General features: G+C 56.4%; 5 protein-coding genes across 5 annotated transcripts; 2 read left to right on the forward strand and 3 right to left on the reverse strand.

The window, feature by feature from the left end:
• Positions 1 to 1,307: 1,307 nt before the first annotated feature.
• Positions 1,308 to 5,825, forward strand: J7T54_006995 (ABC transporter; the record flags this gene model as incomplete). The annotated part of the gene is made up of 1 exon (XM_051509625.1): positions 1,308 to 5,825. The coding sequence occupies one exon, from the start codon at positions 1,308 to 1,310 to the stop codon at positions 5,823 to 5,825; it is 4,518 nt and encodes a 1,505-aa protein (XP_051366209.1).
• A 306-nt stretch (positions 5,826 to 6,131) lies between these two features.
• J7T54_006996 (uncharacterized protein) lies at positions 6,132 to 6,695 on the reverse strand (the record flags this gene model as incomplete). The annotated part of the gene is made up of 2 exons (XM_051509636.1): positions 6,132 to 6,354; positions 6,406 to 6,695. The coding sequence occupies 2 exons, from the start codon at positions 6,693 to 6,695 to the stop codon at positions 6,132 to 6,134; spliced, it is 513 nt and encodes a 170-aa protein (XP_051366210.1).
• A 1,135-nt stretch (positions 6,696 to 7,830) lies between these two features.
• Positions 7,831 to 8,082, forward strand: J7T54_006997 (PPIC-type PPIASE domain-containing; the record flags this gene model as incomplete). Its single annotated transcript, XM_051509647.1, has 1 exon — positions 7,831 to 8,082. One exon carries the CDS (start codon positions 7,831 to 7,833, stop codon positions 8,080 to 8,082), a length of 252 nt encoding a protein of 83 aa, XP_051366211.1.
• Positions 8,083 to 8,209: 127 nt separating this feature from the next.
• On the reverse strand, positions 8,210 to 10,213 carry J7T54_006998 (uncharacterized protein; the record flags this gene model as incomplete). Its single annotated transcript, XM_051509658.1, has 5 exons — positions 8,210 to 8,249; positions 8,303 to 8,452; positions 8,515 to 9,742; positions 9,827 to 9,884; positions 10,001 to 10,213. The coding sequence occupies 5 exons, from the start codon at positions 10,211 to 10,213 to the stop codon at positions 8,210 to 8,212; spliced, it is 1,689 nt and encodes a 562-aa protein (XP_051366212.1).
• Positions 10,214 to 11,358: 1,145 nt separating this feature from the next.
• J7T54_006999 (uncharacterized protein) lies at positions 11,359 to 15,196 on the reverse strand (the record flags this gene model as incomplete). Its single annotated transcript, XM_051509669.1, has 3 exons — positions 11,359 to 14,218; positions 14,269 to 14,973; positions 15,024 to 15,196. 3 exons carry the CDS (start codon positions 15,194 to 15,196, stop codon positions 11,359 to 11,361), a joined length of 3,738 nt encoding a protein of 1,245 aa, XP_051366213.1.
• Positions 15,197 to 15,730: the final 534 nt, after the last annotated feature.

Consider the following 15,730-nt stretch of genomic DNA (forward strand, 5'->3'; position numbering starts at 1 on the left):
AGGCGGCGATTCAGTTTCATGCGTGTTGGCTGCAGGGATGGCAAGACTTCGGTTCCGCGGGGAGAAGGGACCGACTGGCGGACCCCTAGAGCAAGTAGCTTTCAACAATGGTGCTTTGCTCAATTCTCTGGGGCGACCATGATTTCATTCCATCCGTCTGGTCGTTTCAATGTGTGGTGGTGCTCGCTGCTCTCCCTCCAGTCGGTCGCTTTGACGTGAATCGTGCTGCGTGCATCTTTGTGCAGTTGATTGGCTTACCCTGCACAACCAGAGCCATCACCACGCCACGTGTATCCGTAACGTCGAGTAGAAGCATTGCTGAGCGCGGCGAAAATTTTAAATATTTAATGTTTCTGCAAAGCTTCGTTGGATTGGAAACTGCCCAACCATTGATGGCTAAGTCATAATCGGCGACTTGAAGAAGTCGTCTAGAACAAAGCGGACATTGAATGGACTCGTCGACTCAAACGCCCTTCTAGTTGAGCTAGATTACCCTGTACCCCAGTCCGACCTGTGAGAACCTTCAGTTCCAACCCTCACCCATCGTATCTTATAGTAAAGTGAAAGCTTGGAAAAGACTCCTTTGGCTACTATTAGACACGAGAGGGTCCTACTTTCTGTCGCCTTCTTCCCAGCACCATAGTTGCGCCCCAGTGTCTTCTCCTTAACGTAAAGGTTAGCTCTTGCACAATGATGAAACCCCAAAATAATGCCTGGTACTTGAACTCCCCAAGTTTCAGTCGCGGCAAACCTTGATACGACGTGGACATCAACAACCAAATAAAGTCCAGGTCTACCCATTTCACCATCACACATTCATTATCCGACCTCACCGCAACCCCCAGAGAACCGTCGACGACCTGCACGAACCCACTCTTCATACAACGTTCTGGCCAATCTCGGGCGCCAATTGATCTCCCGACCACCCCAACGTTCACATGCGGAGTCGAAGCGGCGCCAAACTCGACATCGTCAAGCTTCACAGTCACACGGCCTCCTCCGACCAACGTGATTCTTGTCCTCCTGCTCTCGCTTGCCTCGATTCAGAGCACTCTATTCAAGGGTTCTCTCCTCCTTGGCATGGGATCTGCTCGTCACGGTCACCCGACTCACTCCTCGTCATGCTGCGTCAGAGTGTATTCCCGGGCCTTGAACAACGTTCCCCAGTTTGCATACATGGGCTGTTTGTCCGCGCTGCCACATACTGAACTCCCCGGCCCAGCAATACCTTTTTGATACCTCCGCCACTGTCCTCCCTTGGTTGGAAAAAAGATTCCTGGTCGTAAGCCAGTCAAGTCCCCGACAGCATGGACTCCCTAGCAGCGCTGGCATACGCCGGCTTCAGCTCGTCGGCGTTGCACCATCAAAGCCATGAGCACGGCGTCAGCCTCTTTCAGCAAGAGAGGACGGATATGAATCCCTCCTCAGGGGAACCACTTGCTCAACCCGAAATCCAGGTCTACATCGCGTTGGCCGCCATATCGCCCATCATTTTCTTCGTGTATCTTTCGCAAAGCATCATCACCGCTCGCCTCCCGCACTGGCTGAGACCCTTTGCTCAGGAGGAGCAGAAGCTGGTTGCCCCCAAACGTCGATGGACTTTCTGGACGCTCTGTCTGACTCTCCTGTCTGTGGTAGGACTTGTACTGTCCATCGTGGGGCTAGTACTGGAGCCGACAAGCGCTGTGAACATCTTGAGCATCATCCCTTGGCTCTCCGCAACGCTGCTCACCCTTTATCAGAGGCCGAACTCGACACCTCGCTTACTCTTGTTCCAGTATTTCTTGCTCGCTCTAGCAGGGCTAGCCCAATACTCCGTTCGATTTCTCGCACATTCCCTACGCCACACGTCGCCTCTCGAGATCTCGCAGATCGGCATCTGCGGCCTCGCCATCATCGCCATTGGCAACATGCCAATCCGTAGCCCGGCCGCAGACTCATCAGAGATTGGACATGGGCGAAGGGAGCCCACCGTCCATCTTCGCAGCCCTGAAGACAGTCTCACGCTCTTCCAGTTCTGGACGATGAGCTGGGTAGCGTCCATGATTAAGATGAGCCGCGTGCGCGATCTGGCTGTGGAAGATGTGTGGCAGCTCCCGTACGACTACCAGCATTCTCGCCTATATCTCGCTTTTCGAGACCTCCAAGGCAAGTTCTTCAACCGGCTGGCCGAAGCCAATGGTCTCGATCTAGCCATCTCGGCCGTACTAGCTGTACTTGAGAAGGTATCAGAGGTGTCCAACATTCGGCTTACAAGCAAACTGTATGCGGCATTGGACGCCAGCAACATGGATGAGGCCATTTTCTGGTGTCTCGTCATGCTGTGCCTGGATGGCTTCCGACAGATCGCCAAGACTACGTCCGACTGGTATAGTCGCAAGGCATACGAAAGGTCCCGCGGCGAGACCTTTATCGCGCTGTTCAGCAAGCTGATCACCCGCCTGACATCGGCTTCTGACAAGACAGAGCAAGCAGACGATGACGAGGTGGGCACTACTGGAGAAGACATTGAAGAACTCGACAATGGCACCCGCCTGAACAGGCTTTTTGCCCGTTGCTGTGGACGTCGCAAGTACCAAGCGACCAACTCAGAGCCCGCACAGCCCAAGCCGCCCCAGTCAGCGTCCAATGCTAAAGTGGTCAATCTGGTCAGGGGCGACACATACGAGATCTCCCAGCGATTCTGGGACTTTCGGCGGCTGGTGTCCCAGCCTATCAAGGTTATCTTCACCATGTACTATCTCATCGACATTATGGGCTGGCCCTCGTCTGTCGGGTTTGGTCTGATGTTCTTCTTCATGGGCATCAACTCGGTCCTTGTCAAGAAATGGATTGGCATGGAGCGCGAACGCAATCTTCTGTCGGACAAACGCGGCCAGGCCATCCACCATTTTGTGGACGCTAGTCGCCCACTGAAGTTCAATGGATGGACTCTAGCGTGGAGTGCTCGGATCCTAAAGGTGCGCGCGGCCGAAATGCGCAAGCGCCTTCACATCCAGTACATCGGGGCAGCGATATCGACCCTCAACGTCATGGGGGGCGCCTCGTATCCCTTGGCCAGCATTTGCTTGTACACCATGGTCCTGGGCAACGGACTGCCCAATGCTGTCATCTGGCCATCGTTGCAGCTGTTTGCTCAGCTTGAAGCGAGCGTCAAGGAGGCCTTTGACCTGATTTCGGCGTACTGGAGGCTTGTCGTTCCCCTCGAGCGTGTCCACCAGTATCTCGACGAGCCAGATCGCGATGTAGACGAATTCCTGGGACAGCAGGGTGGGAGCCTGACTTTTGAGAATGCCTCATTTGCTTGGCCAGGTTCGGGCAAGGCCGTATTGCACAACATCAACCTGTCTTTTCCCACTGGCCTTACAGTGATCCGCGGGCCTGTCGGCGCAGGCAAGTCAAGTCTCTTGCTGGCGGCACTCAACGAGATGGAGATGAAAGGGGGACATCTCCACCGTCCCGACGAGCCTATAGCATACGCCCAGCAACTTCCCTGGCTGCAGACCAAGACGATCCGCGAGAACATTATCTTCCACGGGCGCTTCGATGCCAGTCGCTACAATGCTGTCATCCGCGCTTGCGCCTTGGACCAAGATCTGAACGATCTGCCAGGCGCAGATGGTATGAGACTTGAAGAGGGTGGCGCTGGTCTGTCCGGTGGCCAGAAAGCGCGTGTGGCCTTGGCGAGAGCCATGTACGGCGACGCCCGTATCATGCTTCTCGACGATCCACTGTCCGCCCTCGACCACGACACGGCCACAAACATTGTCAAAAGGTTCATCAAAGGGCCACTCGGAAAGGGCCGAACCATCGTCATGGTCACCCATCGCGACGATCTGGTTCTGCGTATCGCTGATCAGGTCATCGACATTGAGCAGGGACACGCCAAGATCGTCTCCGCCGAGCAGATTGAAGAGGAGCTGCTGCATCCTATCCACAAGGAAGTGGAAGAGTCCAAGACACTGGACGTACAACGAGCTGCTGTTGACGAAGATTTTGCCAAAGTCAAGGAGGAGCTCCACGACAACGTGGCCACCGGCAGCGTCCCGCTGTCGCTTTATGCGGATTACATGCGGGCTGGGGGATGGTACCTGTGGGCGATCCTTGCCCTCTTCTATGGCTTGTCACGATACTTCGACATCTCTAGGGCGAGGTTGCTGGAGGCTTGGGGCAATGCCACGCGCTCTGACATCGAGGTCACCGGTAGGGGGTATATGAATCTTCCAGATCCGCATACGCACTCTGGCGCGTGGCTTCTTGTCCTCGGCGGCATCTCCCTCGGCCAAGTCGTCTGCTATGCTGTGGCGCAGATCCTGTTAGCCAGAATCTGCATCAGAGCGGCGCAAGGGCTGTTCAAAGGGGCCATTGACAGAATTTGCCGAGCAACGTTCCGGTATCACGATGTTACTCCCACGGGCCAACTGAGAAATCGACTGACATCAGACATGGGCATGGTGGACGGCGGCATCATCCAGCCTCTGGAGGGCTTTGTCTTCCAGTTCATCGCGCTTTGCCTCAGCTTGATCGCCATCATGTCGCACCAGCCAGCCCTGCTCATCATCCTCGTGGTCGTGGCCGTGCTTTTCATGTATTTCTTCCGATTGTACGTGCCGATCTCGCGGTGTTTGCGACGCATGGAAATGGCCTGCCTGACGCCCATCATCTCCAACATTGGTATCATGCAACACGGTCTGGTGACGATCCGCGCCTTTCGCTTGGAGCATCGCTTCCAGGACAAGCACCTGGAGGCCGTGGACGAATTCCAGAAGCAGGACCACTTCTTCTGGAGTATGGCCTTCTGGCTCGACTTTCGTCTCAGCATCTCGTCGGCCACCACGCGCACAGCGCTCATCCTGTTCATGATCTGGTATGGCACGCCAGCTAGCGCGGTTGGCTTTGTCCTAACGCAAACAAACGTGGCCATGGCCGCTGTGCAACAGCTTTGCGAGAAGTTTGCGCAGCTCCAGCTGGACGCCGTGTCGCTAGAGCGCGTGAACATGCTCAATAAGATTCCGCAAGAGCCACGAGGCTCAGAAAGACCGCCCCAAGATTGGCCCAGGCCGAAGGACGGCATCAGGTTCGAGAAGATGTCGTTTCAGTACGACGAGGGCTTACCCACCGTGCTCGACGAGGTGACCTTTGAGATTCCAGGGGGGTCGACGTGCGCCGTACTTGGGCGAACTGGGTCGGGCAAGTCGACAATTGCCAACGCGCTACTCGTCACGCAGGCCGCATCGCAAGGCAGGGTGATGATTGGAGGGGTCGACCTTGCGCAGGTTGACCGTTTAGCGCTCCGCAGCCAGGTAACATATGTGCAGCAAGACCCCATCCTGTTCCCGGGAAGCCTGCGTGCCAATCTGGACCCGGAGGGGAAGTACTCGGATGCCGAATGTCAGAACGCGCTCAATCTCGTCCTGGGCCCCGGCTGGAGCGTCGACATGGAGATCGACGCAAATGGTAACAACCTAAGCCAAGGTCAACGGCAGCTGATCAGCATTGGGCGGGCTGTGCTCAGACGCAGCGGGCTTGTCATCTTGGACGAGGCAACGGCTTCCATCGACCGGCCGACCGCTGCGAGGGTGCAACGCATACTCCGAGAGGAGCTGACGGAGAGCACGGTGATTACGATTGCCCATCGTCTCGAGGCTGTCGCGGATGCCAACTGGTGTTTGCGGTTGGATAAAGGCAAGGTCGTCGAATGCGGACCAGCGAATGGCTCGGATATCTCTGCTGGATCCAGTGCTGATTCAGGGTCGGCGAGTAGCTCGAGGCCTCGTGGGGATACCGAGCAACGAGCTGGGATAGCGAGGTCTTTGAATAAGTAGTGGGGTTGAGGTGGAGGAGCATAATATTGTGGGAGCGTGACGATCGATTCAGAGCGGTGGATGGCAGATTATGAGGGGGTACTGAGTTTCGGGGTGCACAGCATGAGGGTTCACGTGAGCCTGTGATGCAACATCTCCGTGAATGAAAGAGCGCAATATTGCCTACCGCTACTATGTATTGTCTTGGATTGGCGTCAGTACACCACCGCGAACATTCGGTCTGAATGAATATTCCAAGCTGTTCAGGGGCAACAAACACGGCAAACACATGATCTACTCAGCGAAGCTGTCATACCAACAGGAGGTCTACTCAAGGTCAACGTCACTGAACTCAGATGCACGCTTCTTCAACTCGCTGCCCTCGGCGGAGTCCTTGGTCTCCACGTCCGCCTTCTCCTCCCACCGAATCTCGCTGTCGGATGGCGTCCAAGGCTCCTCCATCCCGGGGCGAACCCAGTGGGAATAGTCCGCCGGCTCAATCAGAGGCTTGAAGGATCCATTCTCCCAGCTGAGAAGCGAAGGGAAATTTCTGCGCTCTCGGTCAGCCCATTGTAGGAGGAGCTGGCATGGTCACACTCACTGCTCGCCTGGCTTCTTGCAGTACGCCGTGCGGTCCTCGTAGTCCTCGCGGCATTCTCGGATGGACTCGACCTTGCCGGGCCCGTTGATGCAGCTCCAGCCGTAGCCGGCACGGCACTTGCCGCGACGGCATGAGTTGGAGTAGGGGAAGACGAGGGAGCAGCAGCTCGTGGTGTAGCCTTCGGGGCAGAGCGGGTAGGCTGCTGCTGGGGCGGCGACGCCGGCGGGAGGCGTGGAGGAGACGACGCCTGTCGCAGCCACGAGGGTGACGAGGGCGCTTGTGACCTGCATTGTGGCGGCTTTGATGTCTAAGGTAGGTACGTAGGAGGATGGATAGGATAGGGAAAGTTAGGGGATGTGAGGCTGACGGGACATGGAGATGAGCAAGTTCAAAGGTCACCTCTTATCGATACGGGCAGGCAGCAGCGGCGGTGCACGCTGACGCCTGCGCCTGGGATTGGTTACCGCTGTCATCAGCCCGAATATCTCTCTTCTAATCCAGCCATATTGGCCAGTGGAAGTTCATGCGCTCTCGACGAAGACGAGAACGCACGGTGAGTGGCTGTGAAGCCTGTCATGTGTGTGCCTCGCATAGTGGCCTCTAGGGCATCTCCCACCCTCTGCAGGAGAGGGAAAACACCAACTAGTATTTCCAGAGGTTTTGCTAAGGAGCACGGCAGCCAAGGTTGCTGGAAAATGAAGCCTGGATGATTCTGCTGATCTTACCAAGAATCCTCTGGTTCGATCGCGCTGCCCTTCCATCTATACGGTCGAGTATCCGTGATGGGGCTACTTTCTAACGTTTGCATTTATGGTTAATCACCCCCCGCACCACCTGTGTTAGCTATAAACTTGGACAAGGCGCAGATCGGTCCGTTTGGCCCATGTTATCTGCTTGTTTCAACCAGACATCCACCAAGCGTTGGCCGGTCCTGTGAGCACATGGCATCTCGAGAGCTTGCAATGCGCCTCAACCCAGCCATGGCCGACCGAATGCAATAAGTCTCGTTTCCACATTTCGAGAGTTCTTTTCATGCTACATCCGAAACAATCGTGTCCAAGTATACATGTTCATGTTGGTTAAGTTCTGCCGGAACCAAGGCGAACGCAGGCCGAGTGCCAAAGCAGATGGACGAACATAACATAACACCGACCGGAAACTCATATAGCACTGACAACCGCTGAAGTTAGATCAGTTCCGGTGCGTTGGGGAATATAACAGACCCTGGCGCTTCATCGGGCCTTTCGATCAAAGTTCTACGGCGTTCGCAGCTGTCTGTCACAACCTCACCATCACACGCCTTCTAGCAGATGTATGCATATATATATATATATTCATCAGTATCTCTAGTACTACTTCCTGGTTTTCATTTCCAATTCTGTACCTCCAATCTTATAGCTTATCCACAACCCACAGTCCAGCAGCATGTGTCAGCCCGTGGCCTACACGTACCCCCAGTGCGGCCACCTCGTCGCCTCACGCGACACATACGACCTCCAACGCTGCATGCGTGCGCTGTCCACGAACATGGACTGCTGGATCAAGCCAGACGACGCAAAGGCGCGGGTGGTGCGTCGCACGTGGCCCGGCCTGGCGCTGGGCCCATGCAGCTCGTGTGCCAGGATTGCCGAGGCGAAGAATGCCTCGATGGCCAACGCCGGCAAAACTGACAATTGAATCGTTTGCTAACAAGGGTTCAGTGGGACCGTGGGGAGTGAAGTATCCGTAAGATAGAAGAAGGTATGTGAAGCGAGCTGGACTTGCTAATAGATCGTTTGTGTACTTTCCCCTCCTGTATCGTTCCCTAACCGAAGACCTTGTCCAAGACGCGGATCGCAGGGTTTCTTGACATGATTAGCAGCTGAACGTCGCACTCCGTTGATGCATGTAAACTTACGTAGTAGGTTCCGGCACAAAATTCTGCTCATATTCCGTGATGGCATCCAGATCCCTCACGAGATCCACCTCGTGCGGCTTGAACAGCTTCGTCTTGTGATAGAACTTCCAGCCATAGTAGAAGACGGGAAAGGCGAACACGCTTGTGTATCTAAAAAAATGTTAAAATTCGTTTAGCCACCCCCTTTCGCAACGAACAGCACCAGTACGTACGAGAACAAAAAGTTGGGAACGCTCCACATGCCTTCCAGCGGCAGGAAAACCGTGTAGCCTCCCACAAAGACCATGGTAAATGTCCCAACGAAGCCATACCAAGCCGCGTACGGCATGAACCATGCCTTGTAGGGCAGCGTGTCGCGACTGATCCCCTGCGCCTTGAGCGCCCGGTGGAAGCACATGTAGGCCACGCACGTCACGGCAAAATTCATCAGCTGCGAGGCCGTGACTAGGGACACGAGCCAGTTGAGGACGACGGCCGAGCTCTCGGAGAGCTGCAAAAAGGCCAGCAGCCCGATGCCGAGCACAAAGAGGACGCAGTAGATGGGCAGACCCTGGCGTGTGCAGATGGTCAGGAAGCGCGGCGCCTTGCCCTCGAGCGCCAGACCGTACAGCGAGCGCGAGGCGCAGTAGACGTACGAGTTGCCGGCCGAAAAGGCCGATGTCAGGATGAGGGCGTTGACAATGTGGGGGAAAACGCCGATGCCCAGGCGACGCATGGCCACGACGTAGGGCGAGGCGGCGGCGCCCGGCTTGCCCTCGCCCAGCGCGCCCTCGAGTTCCTCCGAGTCGTGCGGCACGAGGATGCCGACGCAGAGCGCACCGAGGATGAAGAAGATGGTGAGGCGGTAAAAGACGGCGTTGTAGGCGCGCGGGAGGACCTGGCGGGGGTTCTCCGCTTCACCAGCGGCCATGGAGACGTAGTCGGGCCCGGCAATGGTGAAGGAGGCTTGGATGAGACACTGCAGGAAACCCAGCCACTTTCCGAGGGCGCCCGTGTAGTAGAGTTCCGCAAAGGCACCGGGCGAATACCAGTAGCGGAATCCGAAGCGGTCGCCCTTTGGATTGCCGCCCAGCATGACGACAAAGGTGAAGAGGATGAGGGCGATGATGAGCAGGACCTTGCCAATGGCGGCCCAAAACTCGGTCTCGCCGTAGTACTTGACGGCCAGCACGTTGATGAGCAGGTAGAGGACGGAGACGAGGACGATGACGGCGGCCACGGGGATGGCGTCGGTCCAGTACTGCAGGATGAGGTTGCAGGCCACAATCTCAAAGGGCACGAGGGCGGCCTCGAAGATGAAAAAGTTCCAGCCCGCGGCGAAGCCGAACGCCTCGTCGACGTAGCGGCCGGCGAAGCGGATAAAGGGCGAGGAGATGGGCAGGTACGTCACCATTTCAGCCATGCACATGGTCACGGCGAGCACAAAGGAGCACCAGAAGGCTGGGGGTCCGGTCAGTAAGGTCAGTAAGGAGGGCTACATAGACTACACCAGGGTGGTCGTCCCACCCGCCCACCGAGACTTACAGAAAGCGATCAGCAGCGAGCCCGGCCCGCCGTTGAGGAGACCTTGGCCGATTTGAACCTGTGTACACAAAGACGGCCATGAGCGTACTGTACGATGAGGTCTCAGGGGTGGGGGTGCTCTTTGAGCAGCGCAGGAGTGTGAGGCCTGGCCTGGGAATGGATGATGTGACGCACAAATAGTGCGGTTCCAATGGTGCCGCCAATGCCAATGAGCTGGATATGCCGCGCCTTGAGCATACGGTGTGTGCCATCACGCTTGGAGACGTTCGGGAGGCCGTCGCCAGAGCCAGAGAGGGAGAGGCGCTGGGGCAGATCCGCAGTGCCAGGAGCCTTCTCGCTGTCCGAGCCGTACGTGGGCGTCGTCTGGACGTGGAGCGGCGTCGCCATGATGGTGGTTTCTTAGGCTTCGTTGATCACTTGTTGGGGTATGAGCGGCTGCTCGATAGCTGGTATGGCGTTGTGTTTTCGCAAAGAGGCGCAAGGAGGCGAGAGCACTCGAGAGCGACTCCCATGCGTCCTGGATGCTGTTGAGAGAGAATGGGGACACAATCGCCCAGATTGTTTCTCTGTATTTGACCGAGGAATCTGTGAAACAACAGCAGCCCGGGGCAAATCAATCGCATGTGAGTGCGAGGAGCCTTTTTATCTTATTAGGGTCCCGTGGGATCGATCCCACTTGTATCCGCCGTAAAGCTGTACTCCTCTGTACGGGGCCGACCTCATGTGGAGATGGATGGCGCCGATGGAAATCCCCAACTACGTTCAGCAAGCGACCCTGTCGGCCTTAGAGGTTCCCATAAACTTGGTCTTGCGGTAGGGATCATCGTCGCGATGCGGGATAAACAACTGCTGAACCCCTCGCTCCTCGTCTGCAGTGTCCCAGGCTCGAATGTAGGAAACGTGCGTGACTGTGGCCGGTATCGCCGATGGCCGATGGATGGATTAGGCACCCGACTGGGGGCGAGGTGAGAACGAGGCTAGGAACTCGCTGGCCCTGTCAAAGTGCCGAATATTGGTGGCAACATGTGCGCACCATACCATGCATGTCGATCCTCCGCCCCGTCACATGTATTCCCTGTGAGCTCGCAAGGCGGCGCCGGATTACTTGACGAGTTCCTCATGGTGATGATCACGGACAGACAGCACACAGGCTGGCTGCAGTAGAGCCCTTGGAAAACCATCGCGGTGGAAAAAGCAGTAGAGCATCAAGAACATTTCATTGCAAGGACTCGAGAAATCGAAACAGCTTGCCGTAGCACACGCTCGCGACCATAAACACGCACCTTTCCTTCCTCCGGCACCTTTGTTACTTACCACCACCACGTAAGAGAGAGCACTGACCACTTTCGCTATGTATATCGCGCCGCTCTTGTCGCTGCTGTCATGGAACCAATCTGCCGTGCTTCGATAAAAAAAGAAATGTGCATCACTTCGTAAAATTCATCCACCACTTGTGCAAACATGATCTGGGTTTGGGGGGTATCGTTCAAAAGATGGAATGTCGCGCGCTTCGCTTCTCATTGTCTGCGTGCTCACAGCTCGTCCCTGGCGTTCTGAACAGTCTCCTTGACGGCCTCGGCGGCTTGGTTGACGGCGCTGTTCACCTTGCCACCAACCGAGGAAGCGGCCTCGCTTGCTTCGCTGGCATAGCTACCAATGTTGGACGCCGCCGTGGCGTAGACGGCATTCAGACGGGAGAGCACGCTCTCGGTGAACGAAGGCTCCTTGCCACTGACCAGCTCTGACACGAGATTGTTGACAGCAGAGTACTGCTTGGCAGCCTCGCTTTGTGCGGCAACAGCATTATCACCAGCAGCGTCGGTCGCCGCCGTGGCCTGATCAGCGACAGCTGCAGTGGCAGCCGAAGCAGCAGAGCTGGCGTCATTGAAAAGGCTGTCGTACCAGCCCAGTTGCTTCTGCTCGCCGTAGATCTGTCCGTTGAGTTGTCCAACAACATTGTCCCACGTGTCGGCAAGGGCAGCCCCGGTCAGGTACATCTGCTCGGTAGCCGCATCAATGGCCGAATAGATCCCCTGATCAACTGCCTGGATAGCTGAGGCCACATTTTCCGTCGCATCCGAGTACACGGACTCAGCAGCCTGCTCCGCCGCATTGAGGGCAGAGGAAGCGGACTCGCGGGCGACCGAGGCAATGGAGGAAGCCGTACCAGCAAAGTCCGTGGGGGTTGGCGTCGCCGTCAGCGAGGACATGGCCGAAGAAGCAGCCGAAATGAAGTTCGAGTAGCGTTCCTGGGCCATTCCCAACCCGGCATAGTAGTTCTTCTTGGCCTCGTCCAGATACTTGTCGGGCACCGAGGACGGGGTAGGCTTAGACAGACCGAGCGCGATGACTGCACTCTGGTACTGTAGCTCAGCCCATAGACGCCCCTCCTGAAGGCGTTGCGAGGCAATGGACTCCACCTTAGACCAGTCGACGTAGGCTGTCGGTGCGGGAGGAGCCGTGGTGGTAGGCTTTACTCCCGAGATGACATCGTTCCATCGAGAAGAAGCTGCTGCTACGGCTCCGTCATAGCCAGCAGACAAGGAGGAGAGGAGCTCCTCGTGAACAGGCTTGGGGGTGCCGTAGATTTGCGCCGACACGACCGAGGCAGCACTCGCGTACTGTTCCTTGGCAGCAGCCACGGCATCATTGTACGCAGCCTCGGCCGAAGCTCTCCCGCGTGACACAATGTCGTTAGCATCCGATTCATCGTAGTCGTCGAGGATGGGCTTGCGGTCCGAAACGGCTTGAGCGGCGGCACCCAGGAACGCAGGCTTGACTGACGCTGTATGGTCCGCAATGGGCGTATCATCCTTTTCCGTGGACGGGTCTTCTTCAATTTCAAAGTCTGGCACAACACTGCCAGCATGGTCCACAATAGATTCAGCGTCACCGACAAAGGCTTCGGGCGCCTCCGACATGAAAGAACTTTCGGGCTTGTCTTCGCTCTCGGCGAAGCTAGACACCGAAGAAGCGGCATCGTCCGTGAAGCTCGACATCGACTCGGATACGATAGAGGCAGTGTCTTCAGCTGCGCTGCTGACATCGTCGGCAGCACCGCTGAAGCTGTCTCCAGCATTGGACGCGGACTCGGAAGCTACGCTCAGAGCCTCTGCGACCTTGCTGGAAGCAGTTGCCGAGGTCTCGGACAATTCATCCCGAGCCTCGTCGGTGGCTTTTTCTGCCTCAACAAGAATGCTCGAGACGCTCTGGGAGGCAGCCGTGCTCTGGTCATCGACTTTGGCACTAGCGGCACTGACGGTTCCGGCAACGGAAGAAGTAACATCATCGGCCACACTAGATGCAGCAGAGGAGGCGGCGGCCATATTGTCGGAGACAGCAGAGGATGCATCGTCAAACTTGTCGGCAAAGCTCGACTTGGCGTTTGCGACCCCTTCGGAAGCCAACGCCTCAGCCTCAGCGGCTTTGCTGGACATCGCCGCCTTGGCTTCGGCCGCCTTCTGAGATGCTGCTGCCGCCGCGAGAGATGCCTGCTCGGCGGCATCTGCAGCCAGTCGCATGGCTTCGGTCTCGTAGTTATCAGTGGCGTCCTTGGCGACGATCTTGTAGTGGGCCACTTCCTTGAGCCTCCCGAGCTCCTTGGCGGCAGCTGCGGCCATTTCCATCGACTCGTCCTCGATTTGAGCGGAAGCCTCCTGAGCTGTCAAGAGACTGGGGTGGCTGACGATCAGTTGCTTCAACTGTTCAGTCCACTCACGCAATGTGCTCTTCAGCTCGTGATACTTCTCCCAGTCCTTGTAGGTCACACCATCTGCCCAGGCCCACTTCATGCCGATCTTCTGCAGGGCAAGGTTCCTAGTTTCGTCCAAGATCTGAAAGTGAACGTCTGCTGCTCTCACGACGGTATCGTGAAGTTCAGCATCGTAGGACTGACGCCAGTCGCGGACAGCTTTAGCCTGCTCCTTAATTGTGACGCCAGCAGCCCGAACCGCTTGAACAGCCTGGCCCTCGGCGTCTTCTAGGGTGTCGGACGCGCTTGACACGATGCTTGAGATCGTCTCCTTGAGCTTGTCTGTTTGTGTGCGAATCGTGTTTTCGAGTACGTCCATGAGCTCTTTGCCCTTGACTTGAGCATGCTCGTCAACCATACGCTTCGCGATGTCGTCGATGCGGTCCTCCATATCGTTGGCGCCCTCATCAGCTTGCTCGGCGAACTTGGTCTGCCAAAGCTCGAGGTCCTCAGCCACCATTTCTCGCACCTTCTTGCGCTTGTCTGATTCGTTCCCGGTAGCTGGGGGGGCTTCGACAGGGTTGGAAATGAATTCGGCCTCGTCAGCCACAGCAGAGTGAGTTGCCTCGGCGACGCTGGATGACGAAGATACGCTGGCCTGAGTCGGCTTGCTGAAGGACGATTCCGTCAAAATATTTTCACTTTGGAAGACGTCAGTAAGCTTGACCATACAGACGTTCATAGTACGTACGCTTCTTGCAACTTCGGCGTCGACTTGGCCTTAACCTTGGTCTTATACCGGCCAAGACGCTCGCCGATGCGGATAAGTTGAGGCTCGACGTTCTGGAGATAGATTAGGCGGATATGGGGCCAAACAGCACTGTCGAGAAAGGCGCGCGACTTGTTCCAGGTCCACCACGCTGCAGGTAGGGCAGTGGTTTTTGTGAAGTCAGACGTAGTATCATATGCTTGCACCGCGTAGGGCTGGGCAAATCGATAGCTAGGAACAATGTACTCGTAGTACGCCTGCCATACATTTGTGCGAGCAATCTCCAAGTACGGACCCAGCTGTTGGTTGAAACTGCGTACATGGGGCGCCAGGGTCTTGTCGTAGTTTTCTTGTACAACAGCGTTGGTTCGTGCCAGCTGAGGCTGGCCATACTTCTCCCATTGGGCATAGCTCTGATCGCGAGCCTTCGTAGCCCAGGGGCCCCCATATTGGACAGCGTACGATCGAACGGGACTCAGCAGTTTGCCATTGACCGCGTCGTAGTAAGGCTGAGCAACCTCGACATACGGGGCTGCGTATTGCTCGTAGTGAGGCTGGACGTGAGGTGCGATGGCGGTCTTGGCCCTAAAGTAGTAGTCGCAAACCGCTGGGGAAGACTCGTCGCAGGCTTCGTGCGTTGAAGGGCAGCGGAACAGGACGGTGGCGATCGTATACCAGATAAGCAGCCTGTGTGATAGTCAGCGACGTTTCCGAGAATTTATTTGCAATGGATTTACCGGGACGCCGCGCCCACGATCCATTTTGTGAATCCGTTTTTCCTCTTGGTCGTCTTGACTCTCTTTGTTGGTCCTGCAGCTTTTGCATTCACGCCTTTGGCATGGCCATTCGTGTAACCATTAGTGTGGCCGTTGCTCGTCTGTAGCGGCCCGTTTGGCTCGCTCGCGGCCATTGTGGGAATCGTCTCGGAGCTTCGAAATTCGACCAGGCTCGATCACGTCCAAAGGATGAATCTGCAAAGTAGTGGTGAGGGTTGGGAAGGGTCTGCGACGCTGGCAATCTCAGACGCGGACAGGGTCGTGTTCACAAGCTTCGGACCTCGAATTGTGCCGCTGAGTGTTGCAAAGCCGCGACAGCTAGCGTGGAGCAGGGGTTCGTCGAGTGCCTCCGGCCTCGTGTGCGAAGCATGGAAGAAAGGACGGCGTCGATGCGAGAACCTTGGTTTGGAAGTTAAGAGACGGAGGCGATGGAAGAAAATTATCAAAGGATGTAGGTCGATGGAGAGAAAATCGGTCAATCTTGATGGATCTTGGACGGTAGTAATTGCCTGTGCTGAGTCCCGATTCAGGTTTGTGTTATCGCAGCAGGTGCAAGTGATTGTCGCTCCTGCTGCCTCCACAATGTCATCATGGCGCCAAAACGTCATAATTAGAAGCCAGTTTCGGGCTTTCAGCAGCAGTGCAGCACTTTCGTGCCAGTGCTGTGA

The sequence above is a fragment of the Emericellopsis cladophorae genome (assembly GCF_022114955.1).
Source record: "Emericellopsis cladophorae strain MUM 19.33 chromosome Unknown NODE_2_length_1295279_cov_118_880017, whole genome shotgun sequence".
Lineage (NCBI taxonomy): Eukaryota > Fungi > Ascomycota > Sordariomycetes > Hypocreales > Bionectriaceae > Emericellopsis > Emericellopsis cladophorae.